Source organism: Salvia splendens, chromosome 18 (genome assembly GCF_004379255.2).
Source record: "Salvia splendens isolate huo1 chromosome 18, SspV2, whole genome shotgun sequence".
NCBI classification, from domain to species: Eukaryota; Viridiplantae; Streptophyta; class Magnoliopsida; order Lamiales; family Lamiaceae; genus Salvia; species Salvia splendens.
Genome location: NC_056049.1, coordinates 22,031,130 through 22,046,085, shown reverse-complemented (window position 1 = coordinate 22,046,085; position 14,956 = coordinate 22,031,130). Strand labels below are relative to the sequence as shown.

At 36.5% G+C, this 14,956-nt stretch overlaps 1 protein-coding gene across 1 annotated transcript; it reads left to right on the top strand.

The window, feature by feature from the left end:
• The first annotated feature begins 7,602 nt into the window (after positions 1–7,602).
• On the top strand, positions 7,603–10,410 carry LOC121775889 (RGG repeats nuclear RNA binding protein A-like). The gene is made up of 7 exons (XM_042172971.1): positions 7,603–7,981; positions 8,440–8,746; positions 8,854–8,919; positions 9,008–9,143; positions 9,334–9,489; positions 9,597–9,653; positions 9,926–10,410. The coding sequence occupies exons 1-7, from the start codon at positions 7,816–7,818 to the stop codon at positions 10,109–10,111; spliced, it is 1,074 nt and encodes a 357-aa protein (XP_042028905.1). The 5' UTR covers positions 7,603–7,815; the 3' UTR covers positions 10,112–10,410.
• The last annotated feature ends 4,546 nt before the right edge of the window (positions 10,411–14,956 follow it).

Here is a 14,956-nt window from a genome sequence, read left to right as displayed (position 1 = left end):
CTACTGTTGACATGATTTTGTCTTAGCATGAGTACAATATCTACTATTGTGATACTTGTTAGAATTAGATATATATTGTTGCTATACACAGGCATACCCTTGTTGTCAACTGGACAAAAGTAGAGACGTAAAAGAACAGTAATTAAAAGAAGTTACAAGTAAAAAGAAGCCAACTATTGTATTCGAGTTGAGTCAAGGTAACCATCTCTCCACAAAAACAAGGTATGCTCCGACCAGTGCTCACAATTTGACGTGTCGTCTCCAAAGATTAAATGTTTCCTCCTATCGAATAGAAATATCTCAAACTTGTAAACTCGATATCCAAATGAGAACAACACAATGTTCATAAAATACAAGCTAGGATGATACATAGCAAATGAGAGAGGAGAGATAAATGCTTTGAAATCGTGTGCTTCTCAATAGTAAATACCATCTCCATACCTTATATATGCAAGGGAAGGGCACTTGAAACATCATGGCCATGAAGCCAATCATAATATCATGGAAGTAAAAAGACAAAAAAACATGGCAAGTCTAAGAGACTAAAGCCTAAGGTTTCAAACAATTAAGGGGTCGTTTGGTTCGTTTGCTTGGTATAGGACATGTTCGGGCTTCTAGATGGGCTCAGGTTATGTTTGGTATATAAACCTGCTGTTTGGTTTCACTGTTGAGTGTTTAGGCCCATCTTACAAGTTTTGTTTGGTACTTATGTCTAATGAAGAAATTTCACCATCCATGACTCTTCTACCCCTCTAGGGTTTCCGATTTTGGGAGGCTTTGATACATCGATTACAAGGTAATACATCATCTTTAAATATTCATAAAATGTTAACTTTTCTACAAATAGAGCGTAGAACTTACAGGGAGATGGCTTGCCCACGTGTTCGCCGAGACGATGATCTTGTTGCTCGGTTCATTCCAATATGTACCTGCGATTCCAAGGAGCTCTTTGAAGGTCCTATAGCGCTGTTCCAAGAAGTGAAGGCGATCCACAATCTCGAACCATTCAAACGTCACGCCGAAATGATACTCCACCACGGACTGAGCCTCGACAATAAAGTGGCTGGGGAATACCGAACCCTCACAGCCATACTCCTTTTTTAGGCGAGCCATGGTGGTGAGAATGATGGTGTCAATTTCATGCTTCCATTTGCCCCGGTAAAGAAATGAGCTTTGGAGGGGTGAGTCCATTGCCATTTTGATGCTATCGAAGTTGAAAGAGAGAAATGAGATACTTGTGTTTTTCTACACCAATGAGGTTCATATTTATAGAATCTATTCTTCTTCCTCATTTATGAGCACATTTCCTACCCTCCATCACTCTTATCTACCCCTCATTCATTTCTATGCGGCGAGTGATGTGGTTGCATCATATCAAATCCCCCATTTGTAGCATTGAAGATAATTCATTGAAGTGATTTTGCATATCCCGCAAAAGAAGCTACAAATCAAAACTACAACACCTACCCCATTGACATCAATACTGCATGGTTATAAACGACATAATATACAAATTACAAACCATTTAATTCAAAACAAAAGTGCATGTAGCTGATTCACCAAATGTCATACCAAAAGCATAATTGATGAATAGAAAACTACATAATAAGTAGGGTGTCTTTGTTAAGGTTGGAACGGTACGGTATACCGCGCCAAAATGTATCATTTTATCATTTGAAACTATCATTTTATCCCCTCAAACTATCATTTTATGATGCAAAAGTATCATTTTATCATCCAAAAATCTAAAACTATCATTATTAAACAAAGTATCATTTTATCATTTGAAACTATCATTTTATCCCCTCAAACTATCATTTTATGATGCAAAAGTATCATTTTATCATCCAAAGAACTAAAACTATCATTATGAAACAAAAGTATCATTTTATCATTTGAAACTATCATTTTATCCCCTCAAACTATCATTTTATGATGCAAAAGTATCATTTTATCATCCAAAAAATCTAAAACTATCATTATTAAACAAAAGTATCATTTTATCATTTGAAACTATCATTTTATCCCCTCAAACTATCATTTTATGATGCAAAAGTATCATTTTATCATCCAAAAAATCTAAAACTATCATTATTAAACAAAAATATCATTTTATCATTTGAAACTATCATTTTATCCCCTCAAACTATCATTTTACGATGCAAAAGTATCATTTTATCATCAAAAAAATCTAAAACTATCATTATTAACAAAAGTATCATTTTATCATTTGAAACTATCATTTTATCCCCTCAAACTATCATTATATGATGCAAAAGTATCATTTTATCATCCAAAAAATCTAAAACTATCATTATTAAACAAAAATATCATTTTATCATTTGAAACTATCATTTTATCCCCTCAAACTATCATTTTACGATGCAAAAGTATCATTTTATCATCAAAAAATCTAAAACTATCATTATTAAACAAAAGTATCATTTTATCATTTGAAACTATCATTTTATCCCCTCAAACTATCATTATATGATGCAAAAGTATCATTTTATCATCCAAAAAATCTAAAACTATCATTATTAAACAAATTCGGGCTTTGCATATTTACAATAGAATATATTGAAGGCGAATATTCAAATTTTTATTTATGAAAAAAAACATTTAATCACTATATTTTAAACATATATTTTTTCTTATAGAATGGAGTTCTATATTTTAGCTCAGTAGCTAGTGTTGAATGGTTAGATTTGTGTTCTTATTGTGGAATGATTTAATACATGAGATGAGAGTGATATTGACATTGATTAATTTCGTTCTTAAACACTATGGATAATCTGATTAATATTGCTACGTCATTAATTAACATTTTATATGTTCAAACCAACTACTTTTGCATAATGATAGTTTTAAACTTTTGGATGATAAAATGATACTTTTGCATCATAAAATGATAGTTTGAGGGGACAAAATGATAGTTTCAAATGATAAAATGATATTTTTGTTTCATAATGATAGTTTTAGTTCTTTGAATGATAAAATGATACTTTAGCATCATAAAATGATAGTTTGAGGGGATAAAATGATAGTTTCAAATGATAAAATGATACTTTTGTTTAATAATGATAGTTTTAGATTTTTTTGATGATAAAATGATACTTTTGCATCGTAAAATGATAGTTTGAGGGGATAAAATGATAGTTTCAAATGATAAAATGATATTTTTGTTTCATAATGATAGTTTTAGTTCTTTGGATGATAAAATGATACTTTTGCATCATAAAATGATAGTTTGAGGGGACAAAATGATAGTTTCAAATGATAAAATGATATTTTTGTTTCATAATGATAGTTTTAGTTCCTTGGATGATAAAATGATACTTTTGCATCATAAAATGATAGTTTGAGGGGGGCAAAATGATAGTTTCAAATGATAAAATGATATTTTTGTTTCATAATGATAGTTTTAGTTCTTTGGATGATAAAATGATACTTTTGCATCATAAAATGATAGTTTGAGGGGATAAAATGATAGTTTCAAATGATAAAATGATACTTTTGTTTAATAATGATAGTTTTAGATTTTTTTTGATGATAAAATGATACTTTTGCATCGTAAAATGATAGTTTGAGGGCATAAAATGATAGTTTCAAATGATAAAATGATATTTTTGTTTCATAATGATAGTTTTAGTTCTTTGGATGATAAAATGATACTTTTGCATCATAAAATGATAGTTTGAGGGGATAAAATGATAGTTTCAAATGATAAAATGATACTTTTGTTTAATAATGATAGTTTTAGATTTTTTGGATGATAAAATGATACTTTTGCATCGTAAAATGATAGTTTGAGGGGATAAAATGATAGTTTCAAATGATAAAATGATATTTTTGTTTCATAATGATAGTTTTAGTTCTTTGGATGATAAAATGATACTTTTGCATCATAAAATGATAGTTTGAGGGGACAAAATGATAGTTTCAAATGATAAAATGATATTTTTGTTTAATAATGATAGTTTTAGATTTTTTGGATGATAAAATGATACTTTTGCATCATAAAATGATAGTTTGAGGGGATAAAATGATAGTTTCAAATGATAAAATGATACTTTTGTTTAATAATGATAGTTTTAGATTTTTTTTGATGATAAAATGAAACTTTTGCATCGTAAAATGATAGTTTGAGGGGATAAAATGATAGTTTCAAATGATAAAATGATATTTTTGTTTCATAATGATAGTTTTAGTTCTTTGGATGATAAAATGATACTTTTGCATCATAAAATGATAGTTTGAGGGGATAAAATGATAGTTTCAAATGATAAAATGATACTTTTGTTTAATAATGATAGTTTTAGATTTTTTGGATGATAAAATGATACTTTTGCATCATAGAGTGATAGTTTGAGGCGATAAAATGATAGTTTCAAATCGCACAATAATTTATGGACCACATAACATAAAATTCCAATTAGAGAAATGTAGATTCAGTAATGTATTATTTTACGGAAAATACACAGCCATGTGATGCACATACACATACGCAAAATTGAAAAACTCAAAGTATGAACAGATACAATTTCTAATTTTTGCACTGTGAGTTCAATTACAGTGTGACATCAGGAAAATCAAGCACATAAAAATAAAGCCCAAAAATGAGATCTGGAAACTCAAGCACATAAAAATAAAGCACAAAAGGAGATCCGGAAAATCAAGCACGTAAAAAATAAAACTAACCGTCCGAAATTGGGAGAAAACTTGATGATGTTTATGTCGACCGATTCCGGTAGCTGAATCGGAGCCCTAACGCCGATAGTTGTATGTCGGCGCTTGCTTATCAAGGGGGAAAAATGTAACAGAACTGAGTTTTACCGTTCTCGCCGGGATCGATGAAGACTTCACTGGCTGCTCAACGTCCGGCGTCGAATTGGTGATTGCACTGACTGGATACGCACAAGAGGGGAAACGAGAAGTGGAGAGAGGATTTGTTTTCAATCTTCAAATTGTGAAAATAGGGAGGGCATAATGGAGAAGTGGAGGTTTGTCGGGGCTGGGCATTCGAGCCATGATAATAAACCAGCCCCCACAAGTGTGATTTGGGTCAGGGGTTTGTAGTGTGAACAGTGCGGGCCTTACGGGCCTCGACCGGGCCATCTAATATCAAACATGGCAACCAAACAACTGGTATAAGTATGATATGAAACGTAAACATGAGTTAACATACGAACCAAACGACTCCTAATGGAATAGTAGTACAAGTTTTACTGTTTTAATAAAATTTGTTCAATTATTATGAGAGGAGAATGAATCTCATCTTAAATGTAGTGTTCGTAATTAGGAGCAGTATTAAATAATATCACTAAAAGAGAATAATGTAAGGGCATTCACAAGTTACAACGATGAATGCTAAGAAGTTGAGCACTTAGACCCTACTTGGTATGATGGAATGAAATTGGGGAATGTAATGACATTCCTATCTCCATTCCATTCCTTTGCTTGATAAATTTTTTTCTTATGAATCACCATTCCATCCATTTAGCTAAGGAATGACCATTCCATTTCATATTCCTTTCTTCTTATTTTTAATTTTAACAAAATTATAAAAATATTATTTTATATTATATTTTAGTCTAATATCATCATAATTTTATAATGAAATTAAATTTTAAAATTTTTAATAATTGAAAAATCCACACACACACACTACACACACTTCACACACTACACAATACACACATTTCACACACTACACATACTACACACATTTCACACACTACATGCACTTCACACACTACAAACATTTCACCCACTACACGCACTACACACACTATACACAAAAAATACACACATTGCACACAAAATAAACACACTACACAAAATATACACATTGTACACACATTACACACACTTACAAATTTTACAAGAAATACACACTCTACACACAATCTAAAATTTCAAATTTAGTTCATTTTTTCGATTTGATTCAGTTTAAACTTTTTAAAAGTTCCAGTTTTTCGATTCAGATCGGTTTGGATCGAAAAAAAAATCTAAAAGTTGAATTTTTTTTTTGAAAATAAGATGCTTGAAATGTGTGAAATGTGAGTAATGTTTGTAGTGTGTGGAGTGTGTAAAATGTGTAATGTGTAGTGTGTAGTGTGTTAAATGTGTGTAATGTGTGTAGTGTGTTAAATGTGTGGTGTGTGAAATGTGTGTAATGTGTGAACTGTGTAGTGTTTATACTGTGTGTAGTGTGTGAAGTGTGTGTAGTGTGAAATGTGTGATATGTGTGCAGTGTGTGAAATGTGTGAAGTGTTTGAAATGTGTGTAGTGTGTGAAGTTTTAAACATATTTCTATATTAATTTGTAGTTATCAAATATAGTAATGGAATCAATCAAGGAATAACAATTCCATTCCTTTTGCATTCCTTGTGCTTATTAGCACAAGAATGGAATGGAATCCTCATTTCATTCTCATCTACATTCCATTATTCCCTCCTCATTCCATTCCAACATACCTCTTTTGAGTGTTACTCACACCCCTAAGAGCATCCGCAATAGTGGACGTCCGACCCCTAAGAGCATCTGCAATAGCGGATGTCCGCTATTGCGTCGTCGGCGACGGACGCGGACGTCCCTTGTGGACGAGAGGTCGTCCGGGGCTGTGCGCGGACGTCCGTCCCGACTTCCTTCGTGATGTCCGCTATTGCGGTGACACGACGAACGTCGGGGCGGATGTCCCAAATTTTCGATTTTTTGTGTATTTGTGAATTTTAGTTACTGGGATGTCCGCTATTGTGCTGTGTGGAGTGTCCTTATGACGTGACAGGAGGTGTTTTTGGGATGTTCGTCGGGACATCCGTTCTACTGCCAATGCTCTAAGCTACTTCACATAAAATTTATAATACATTTTGACTGATTTACGAATAAATGAAAATTACTAATTTCATTAAAATAAGTAAAAAAGATATATTGAAATAAATAAATTATATTATTGAAACAACAAATTACATAATCAAGAGGATCGAACCATGCCCAAAAATTTCCAACTAGATCATATCTAAATCGATCATATTGGAGTTGTATTTACAAATGAAAAATAAAAAAAAAAAGAGAAAGGGAATTGTTTTTGGATTATTTAGTACCCATTAGGCAAATTGTTATTTATTTTATAATATAGTAGTATTATTTTTAAAACATCTTTTTTTTAAAATATCGCGTGACGCAATATGACTTACATAACGAATGACGCGCCAAACATGGTCAAACACACGACTACGTGTATCGCTAGTATGCTCAAGCCACAACGTTGTGCTTCAACGCTTGAGTGTTCGGAGTCATGGTTTGAGCATGTGGTGCATATGCCTAAGGGATTTATTTTAAAAATATAAAAGAGTACTCTATATTTTGCCAAAAAAGGGCCTTATTTTAAAATAAATTAAGATATTGTTTGATAGCTATAAATTATTAAAATTATCTATTTAGGATTAATTTAATCTCATAAATTATACTAGCATACTGTATCTTTAATTATCTATTTTGCCTAAAATGACAAAATTGCCAAATTTTAATGAAGGAGTTGGGATTAATAGTATGTACCCTCAAAAATATTGTGTATATAAACCAGAAACGAACACAGCCGTAAGATAAACCCCACTCTCGCTGTAATCAGTTTATTGCGGCTAGGGTTTCCTTCACTCCAAACTATCTTCCCCTCTCCCACCGCTTCCCTTCTCTCCTATCTCAATCTCTTGATTTCATCACACTCAATAATGAATAAAAATCTCCATTAACAATTCGTTTCTGTGATTATTTGGAAGTCAGGGTTTTTCTCTTGCTGTTATTGAGCGAGAAATGGCCACACTAAACCCATTTGATTTGCTGGGCGATGATACGGAGGACCCCTCCCTGCTTGCTGCTCAGCAGCCGAAGATCGAGCCGAAAAAAGCCACTGTAACATCGGCCAAGCAGCCGCCGCAGCCCAAGCTCCCCTCTAAGCCACTACCCCCGGCTCAGGCTGGTCAGTTCTAACTCTCTCTATTTTTCTTTTTTTTATAAGGAATATAAAATGATTAATTTTATACAAATTTGCTGTTTTGTTAGGCTTATTGAAGTCATCTGCGCATTTTCCTTTATATAACAATAATGTGTTTGAAAATGTTTGTTATTTAATAAATTTGTTCATTAATTACTGCCGCATGAACTACAGTTTTTTGTAATAATGTTCAAGTAAGAATTTTGACAGTTGTAAAAAGTGCTTTGGATTGTTTTAACATAGGTATTTCAATATGGCATGATTAAATGAAGTGCGTATATATTTAGATGTCAGACTGTCAGAGCATTTGTATAGATTTTTAAGGGGTGTTTTCTTTTCTGTTTTCACTGCCATTTGAAATGTATTATAGTTCCACATTGGTTCTATGAATGATTTCGCTGTTTGGAATCATTGCTCACCTTTGTACTTGTATATCCAATCAGTTAGAGAGGCCAAATCGGAATCTGCACGAGGTGGTCGTGGCTATAGCCGTGGTCGTGGTGGTGCTGGTGGAGGATACAACAGAGACTTTGGAAGCAATGGAAACTCATATGGCAATAGGGAAGTCTCTGCCCCTCAGGGTGCACCTGACCAGGGTGATGGAAAGCCTTATGAAAGACGGGGTGGCTATGGAGCACCTCGTGGTTCATTCCGTGGTGGCCGTAGAGGCGGTTACAGCAATGGAGAAGCTGGAGAAGAAGTGGAGCGCCCTCGTAGGACATTTGAACGCCGGAGTGGAACTGGACGTGGGTATGTATGGAATGTCACAATGTGTTTTGTCATTAGTGTCTCTACTGCTGTATGTTGTTGGGATTTCATGATGGCTCAATATACCGTCTTCTTTTATATTTATGCAGAAATGAGATGAAACGGGAAGGATCTGGTCGTGGAAACTGGGGAGCACCTGAAGATGAACTTGCACCGTAAGAATTTTGTTGTCTTCCTTAGCCATTACAGTTCATTCAGGGTACCAACCATCGACAGGGTGTTAACTTATTTCTGTATTTCTAGATTGACTGAGGAAGTTGTCAATGGAGAGGAGAAAAACCTGAATGTGGAGAAGCCTCTTGTGGAGGTAAATGCTGCAGTAGATGGTGAAAAGGAAGCTGCTAAAGATGAAAATGAAGAGAAGGAGGCTGAGGATAAGGTGAAAGAATATATACCATTTGAATATTTTTGTTCAACCTATCTGTTTTCTTTAACCTAAGCAAGGATTCACGGGTAGCTTTATGAATATGAGGACTTGCTACTGTTGCAATAATGGCTTAGACTCTATAGCCACTGTGATTGTCTTAGAACTCTTGATTTTTTGTTGACTTGGAAATAATGACTTTCAGGAGATGACATTGGAAGAATATGAGAAGCTTCTGGAGGAGAAAAGGAAGGCTATGATGGCTCTTAAAACTGAAGAAAGAAAGGTTGATGGAAAAGAGTTTGCCTCTATGCAACAACTTGCAGACAAGAAAGCTAACGATGATATCTTCATAAAATTGGTGATCCAGTTAACTGCATACTTGATGAATATTGCCATTTCACTCCCCTGGTAGCTTATTTTGAATCGTATCTCCTTTCTCGTTATCGATGTTATTCTTCTTTGCAGGGTTCCGAGAAGGATAAAAAGAAAGATTTAGCTGAGAAAGAAGAAAGAGCTAAAAAGGTAACATTCGTTCACTATATATATATAATGATGTATATAGCTTAGGCTACATCGTTCTTGCATCTATGTTGTGGATTAGGACCATACCTTTTGAATGAATTAGGTTGCAATAGAGCTGCACGTGCCTTCTTAATGTTGTTTATGCTGTCAATACAAGTGTTATCTATATGTTGGAACTTATACTTGACCTATTTAAGTAGATTATTAGTTAGTTTTTGGAAAGTTACAAGATTTGGTGCATAATCTGATGCATATTCATTTGGGTGGTCTAGTCTGTCAGCATCAATGAATTCTTGAAGCCTGCTGAGGGTGAGAGGTACTACAGCCCTGGTGGCCGTGGGAGAGGCCGGGGCCGTGGACCAAGAGGAGGAGGCTATGTTGGATCCAGTGACAGGAGCGGTTTCCAAGCACCGGCCATTGAAGACCCTGGGCAGTTCCCAACTTTAGGTGGCAAATGAGATGTTGGTTGTGCTACTAATGCCCCGTATTACCAAGTTCATATCAAATGGGCTGGAGAAATACTGGAATAATGGAGTGGTCTGTATCAAAAAGTATTACATATTTATGCACAACATGTACGATTGTGATCTGATTCTACATAGCATATTCTCAACTGTTCTATTTTTGTGGTCGTTTTTAGCTTTTTTTTAGAGTTCAAAGCATGAGAACGATTAGTTTACTGGAGACATTGATGCTCAGTTTTGCTTCGTGAAATTTGGAAAACCTTTAGTATTGAAATTTCCTCCTTTGATCTGAAGTATTTTTCGTCTACTCCATAAATTGCATTGGTTGGTTGTGTTTTTCATTTTTTCAAATATTATGACCAGTGTTGCTTCTTATGTTCAAGGTGCTAGTCATGTAAATTTGTACTCCCTTCATCCCAATTAAGGTGGGTGGTATCTATTTTGGACTTCCAACTAAGTTTGGTCATTTTTTTTAATGTAAAATGAAATATCTCATCGCTCTTACTTTATTTTATCAAATATTTTACTCTCTCTATATTTATCCTATTTCTTTAATCTCTACTATTACTCCCTTCGTTTCATAGTAGTAGTAGAGACATTTTTTTCGACACGAAGATTAATAAAAATGTGTAATGTATTTAATAAAAAGATAATTAAGTAGGAAAGAAGAAAAAATAGAGAGAATAAAGTAAGAGAGAGGGAAAAGTAAGTGAGAAGAAATGTGTTGACTTTACCATAAAGGGAAATGATTCTACTATTATGGAACGTAACAAAATAGCAAAATGAATTTACTACTATGGAACGAAGAGAATATTTTTCAACACAATTTCTTAATCTTCGTGCCCAAAAGTTTTAACTCAATTTAGTTAGGAATGGAGAATTGAGAAAATTTATTTTTTGTGTGTTTTGGCTTTGATTCTCATTTTTAGTCCTAATTCAGTTTCACAATCATTATTTTTTTAATAAGGAAAAAATACTTAAAACTCCATTACTTAAAAATAGAAAAGTTTCCAGAAGTATTAATTTAATTATCAAATACTACAATCCGAACTCTATTTCATCAATTGAATCTTAGGCGTCCATCTTATAAATATAAGGGCTATGAATAGTGATATATTATCACTCTAAATATGATGGCACCCTAATGATCTTCGTGATCATATATTAATTAGAGTTGAAAATGCAAACGAATAATCATATAATAATCATATCAAATTATCAATGTCCTTAGATTTTGCAAATTCTGCTGTTTAAATAATGACTTAGTTTTTTCAATCTTTTTTAAAGAATAAGGATGACTTAGTTTTTTCAATTTTTTTAAAGAATAAGGATATTTAAGTCATTTTAAAATAAAATCCATTTGATTCATTCTTCTTTTTTAACATGTCATCACAAAATAAGAATGAAAACACTACACTTCACGCCAATTATTGAGTGAATCTGCTGGCAAGCCCTCGTACCATTCATTCATTGAACATTTGAATGAGAATGAGAACAGTTTGATTACTCGCTTATCCTTAAAGAATATGCATTTTCTAATTTTAAAAAATATTTTCTCTCTAATAGGGTAGGACCCATTCTCTACTAACAATACTTTATTTATTTTTTCTCTCTATCTCTCTCTTACTTTACCAATTTTACATTAAATCCCGTGCCTACCTCAAAGTGCACATTCTTTAAGAACGGAGGGAGTATGATATTACCGGACATCATTTTGTTTCACTGTAATGGAGATTTCTAAAAACTTCGACTTATGATGATTGGAGTCTTCAGTTGCCCGTCCTCCATAGGAATTTTATTCAACTATATTAATCAATTATTGCTTGAGTTCGAAAAGTGTTCGCATTTACTCAAGGATCGACATGCGGTCCTTGAACTTCCCCAAGTCTGAATAGGTCTCTACCAGAGTCCTATTCAGTTGGTAGAGACCTATTCAGTTGCAACTTCATTTGTCTCAGTTGCAACTTCATTTGTCAGTTGCTGAACTGCATTAGCTCTATCTTACATCTTCATTTGTCAGTTGCTGAACTGCATTAGCTCTATCTTACATCTATTTTCTCTCTGCTTTTAATTAGCGGCAAGTTGCTTAGATCTATGTGTCAAATGGTTTTCGGATTGGATTCGTAGAGCGTGTGACCATGAACTACTTGTAGTAGTGTACTCCATGTGGTCCTTGAACTTGCCCATGTCTGAATAGGTCTTTGTATCATCATTTATCAAAAATTACAAAATTTGATTGAAAGTTTAAACTTTAATTTGGGATCAAAGTAGTGCTCCCTCTATAATAGAGGCGTTTCTTTTCGGTACGAGATTTAAGAAAATTTGTTTTAAATGAGTTAGAGCATCTCCAATAATAGGCGAGCGACCGGCTCGCCGATTTTTGGCGCTCGCTGGTCCGCTCGCCGAACTATTGCAGCCGGCGAGCTCCAAATCGGCGAGCACACGCCGATTCCCGGGCGCTCGCCGATCCGCTCGTCTCTATTGCAGCCTCCCGATCGGCGAGCGACCGGCGAGCAGATTTTTTATTTTTTTTTAATTTTCGGAACTCTATATATACGCGATTTGCAAGTCATTTTCATAGCTTGTTTTAACGAGTACTTTCTCTATCTTAATTTCTGTACAAGAGCAACAATGAGAAATGGATCTCAACAACGAGCCAACTTCAGGGACGAGCGGGTCTCAAACTCTCACGGTCCCCGTGGGAGGTGGATGGAGTCAGATGTCCGGGTACTACAACAACATGTACCCTTGGCAACAGATGATGCCCGGGATGGCATCTGGGGGTGGTATGCCGGGGGATCCTGCGATGCAGGGGGTACCGGGGATGCAACCCGGGATGCCGATGATGCCGGGGTGGGCACCCGGGATGCAGATGATGCCGGGGTACCCGGGGATGCATGGGACGCCGGGGGGGGATGCAGGGGACGCCGGGGGGCTCTGACGTCTATCGCCCCAGCTTTGATTTTGGTACTGCTTCTTCCCACACATCGACCCCAACGAAGATGCAGTTCCAGGGGATTGAGACCTTCTCCTTGGAGGAGTTGGGTATAGATCTCGGGGCACCGGACACTCCCGTGGGGCGGGGTCGGGGCGCGCCCAAGAAGAAGAAGGGGAAGAAGGTGGTCGGCGAGTCGTCGCAGCCGGAGGTACGGAGGAAGTGGACAGACGCGGAGAACGTCGCACTGTCCAAGGCGTGGGTCAGTGTTTGCGATGACCCCCTCGCCTCGAACAATCAGAGGATCCTCAACTTGTGGGCTAAAATAGCAGCAGCCTACATGGCATTTTACCCGGAGGGGAGGCCACGCAGCGGGGAGGAGTGCCGGAAGGGGTGAGACCGAATCCGGGCTGGGGTCTCCCAATTTTCGGGCTTGTACACCAACGCTCTCCGAATGAAGTCCAGCGGCCAAACTGACGAGGACTGCAGGAGGCTGGCAGAGAAACAGTTCCCCCAGCCCGGCCTTTACAAGGACTTCACCTACTGGAACTGCTACGAGGTGCTAATGGACTCCGAGAAGTTTCGGGCAGGTGTCGATGCTGGCTGGCCGAAGAAGCAGGGCCTGAACTATACCGGTGATTACGCCGGCGGCAGTAGCGGCGGTTCCCACGACCTCCCCGAAGATGCTCAGGAGACACCGTCCCCTCCCGCGTTTACTTGCCGCACTCGCCCGGTTGGTCAAAGGCGGGCGCAACGCGATCGCCAGAGGTCCCAGGAGGTCCAGTCGGCATCCCCCCTGTTGGCAGCTCGACAGCCGACCTCGTCTTCTTGGCGCGTCAACAAGCGCGGGCTCAGATGATCAAGATCATAGATCAATAGAAGAATGCAACAGACCCCGAGGAGAAGAGTTTTTTTCACGCCGTGCTCGTGAGTATGCGAGAGGATTTGAATCCCAGCGCGGCACAGGTGGGGGGCTCTGACGCGGGCTCAGATGCCACAGATTTGGGGGTCCCGGATAGCGGCGACGACGGCGAGGAGTGAGGCGGCGTCGGAGGGGGGGGGGGAGGGCTCGTGCGTGGATTAGGAGTTTTTTTAAGTAATGTAATTTTTTTATTTGACTTTTTTTAATTAATGTACTTTTTAAAATTTTAATAATATTATTGAATTTTCCCGTATATATATCGTAAATTTAATTCCGTATTTTGTGTGATTGTTTAATTATTTGTTTTTAGTGCTGATGATGTGGCTGGGTTATGACTGAGCTATTGCTTGTCCAGATGCTTGTCCTGCTGATGTGGCAGGAGGAATTTAGTGCTGCTGATGTGGCAGAGAAGTTTGTGGCTAGGCTATGGCTGGGCTATTGCTTGTCCACGAACTATTGTGGATGCTCTTAAGTAAAAGGAGACAAAGGAAAAAAAGTAGAGAGATGAAGAGAGAGTAAGTACTTTTTGCCAAAAAAAATTGACTCAGCTATAGTAGGACAATCCAAAAAGGAATACGACTCAGTACAGAGAAACGGGGGGAGTATCAAATTTTGGAAAATGCAGCAGATATTGTAAATTTGATGCAATCTGTTAGAATGGTGTTCGGTTTCCAAAAATGAATACGACTCAGTACAGAGAAACGGAGGGAGTATCAAATTTTGGAAAATGCAGCAGATATTGTAAATTTGATGCAATCTGTTAGAATGGTGTTCGGTTTTCAGGATTACATAGTATCAAGATACAATTTAGGATAGAGTTTGAGATTATTTTAGTTATAGGGAGTTAGCTATGACTAATTATCCCATAATTATCCATGTAGGATTGAATTGTGGTATATAATCTTTGCAAACCGAACACCCTAGGAGTATAAAGGTGCCGGACAAATTAGAGCATGAGAGGTGCTCGAAAACAATACCAGAA

Excerpts from the sequence above, each read along its gene's own strand:
- LOC121775889 (XM_042172971.1), top strand. The coding sequence starts at position 7,816 with ATGGCCACACTAAACCCATTTGATTTGCTGGGCGATGATACGGAGGAC. Across the intron at positions 8,920-9,007 it reads CCTGAAGATGAACTTGCACC|ATTGACTGAGGAAGTTGTCA; the intron begins GTAAGAATTTTG and ends CTGTATTTCTAG. Across the intron at positions 9,144-9,333 it reads AGAAGGAGGCTGAGGATAAG|GAGATGACATTGGAAGAATA; the intron begins GTGAAAGAATAT and ends AATGACTTTCAG.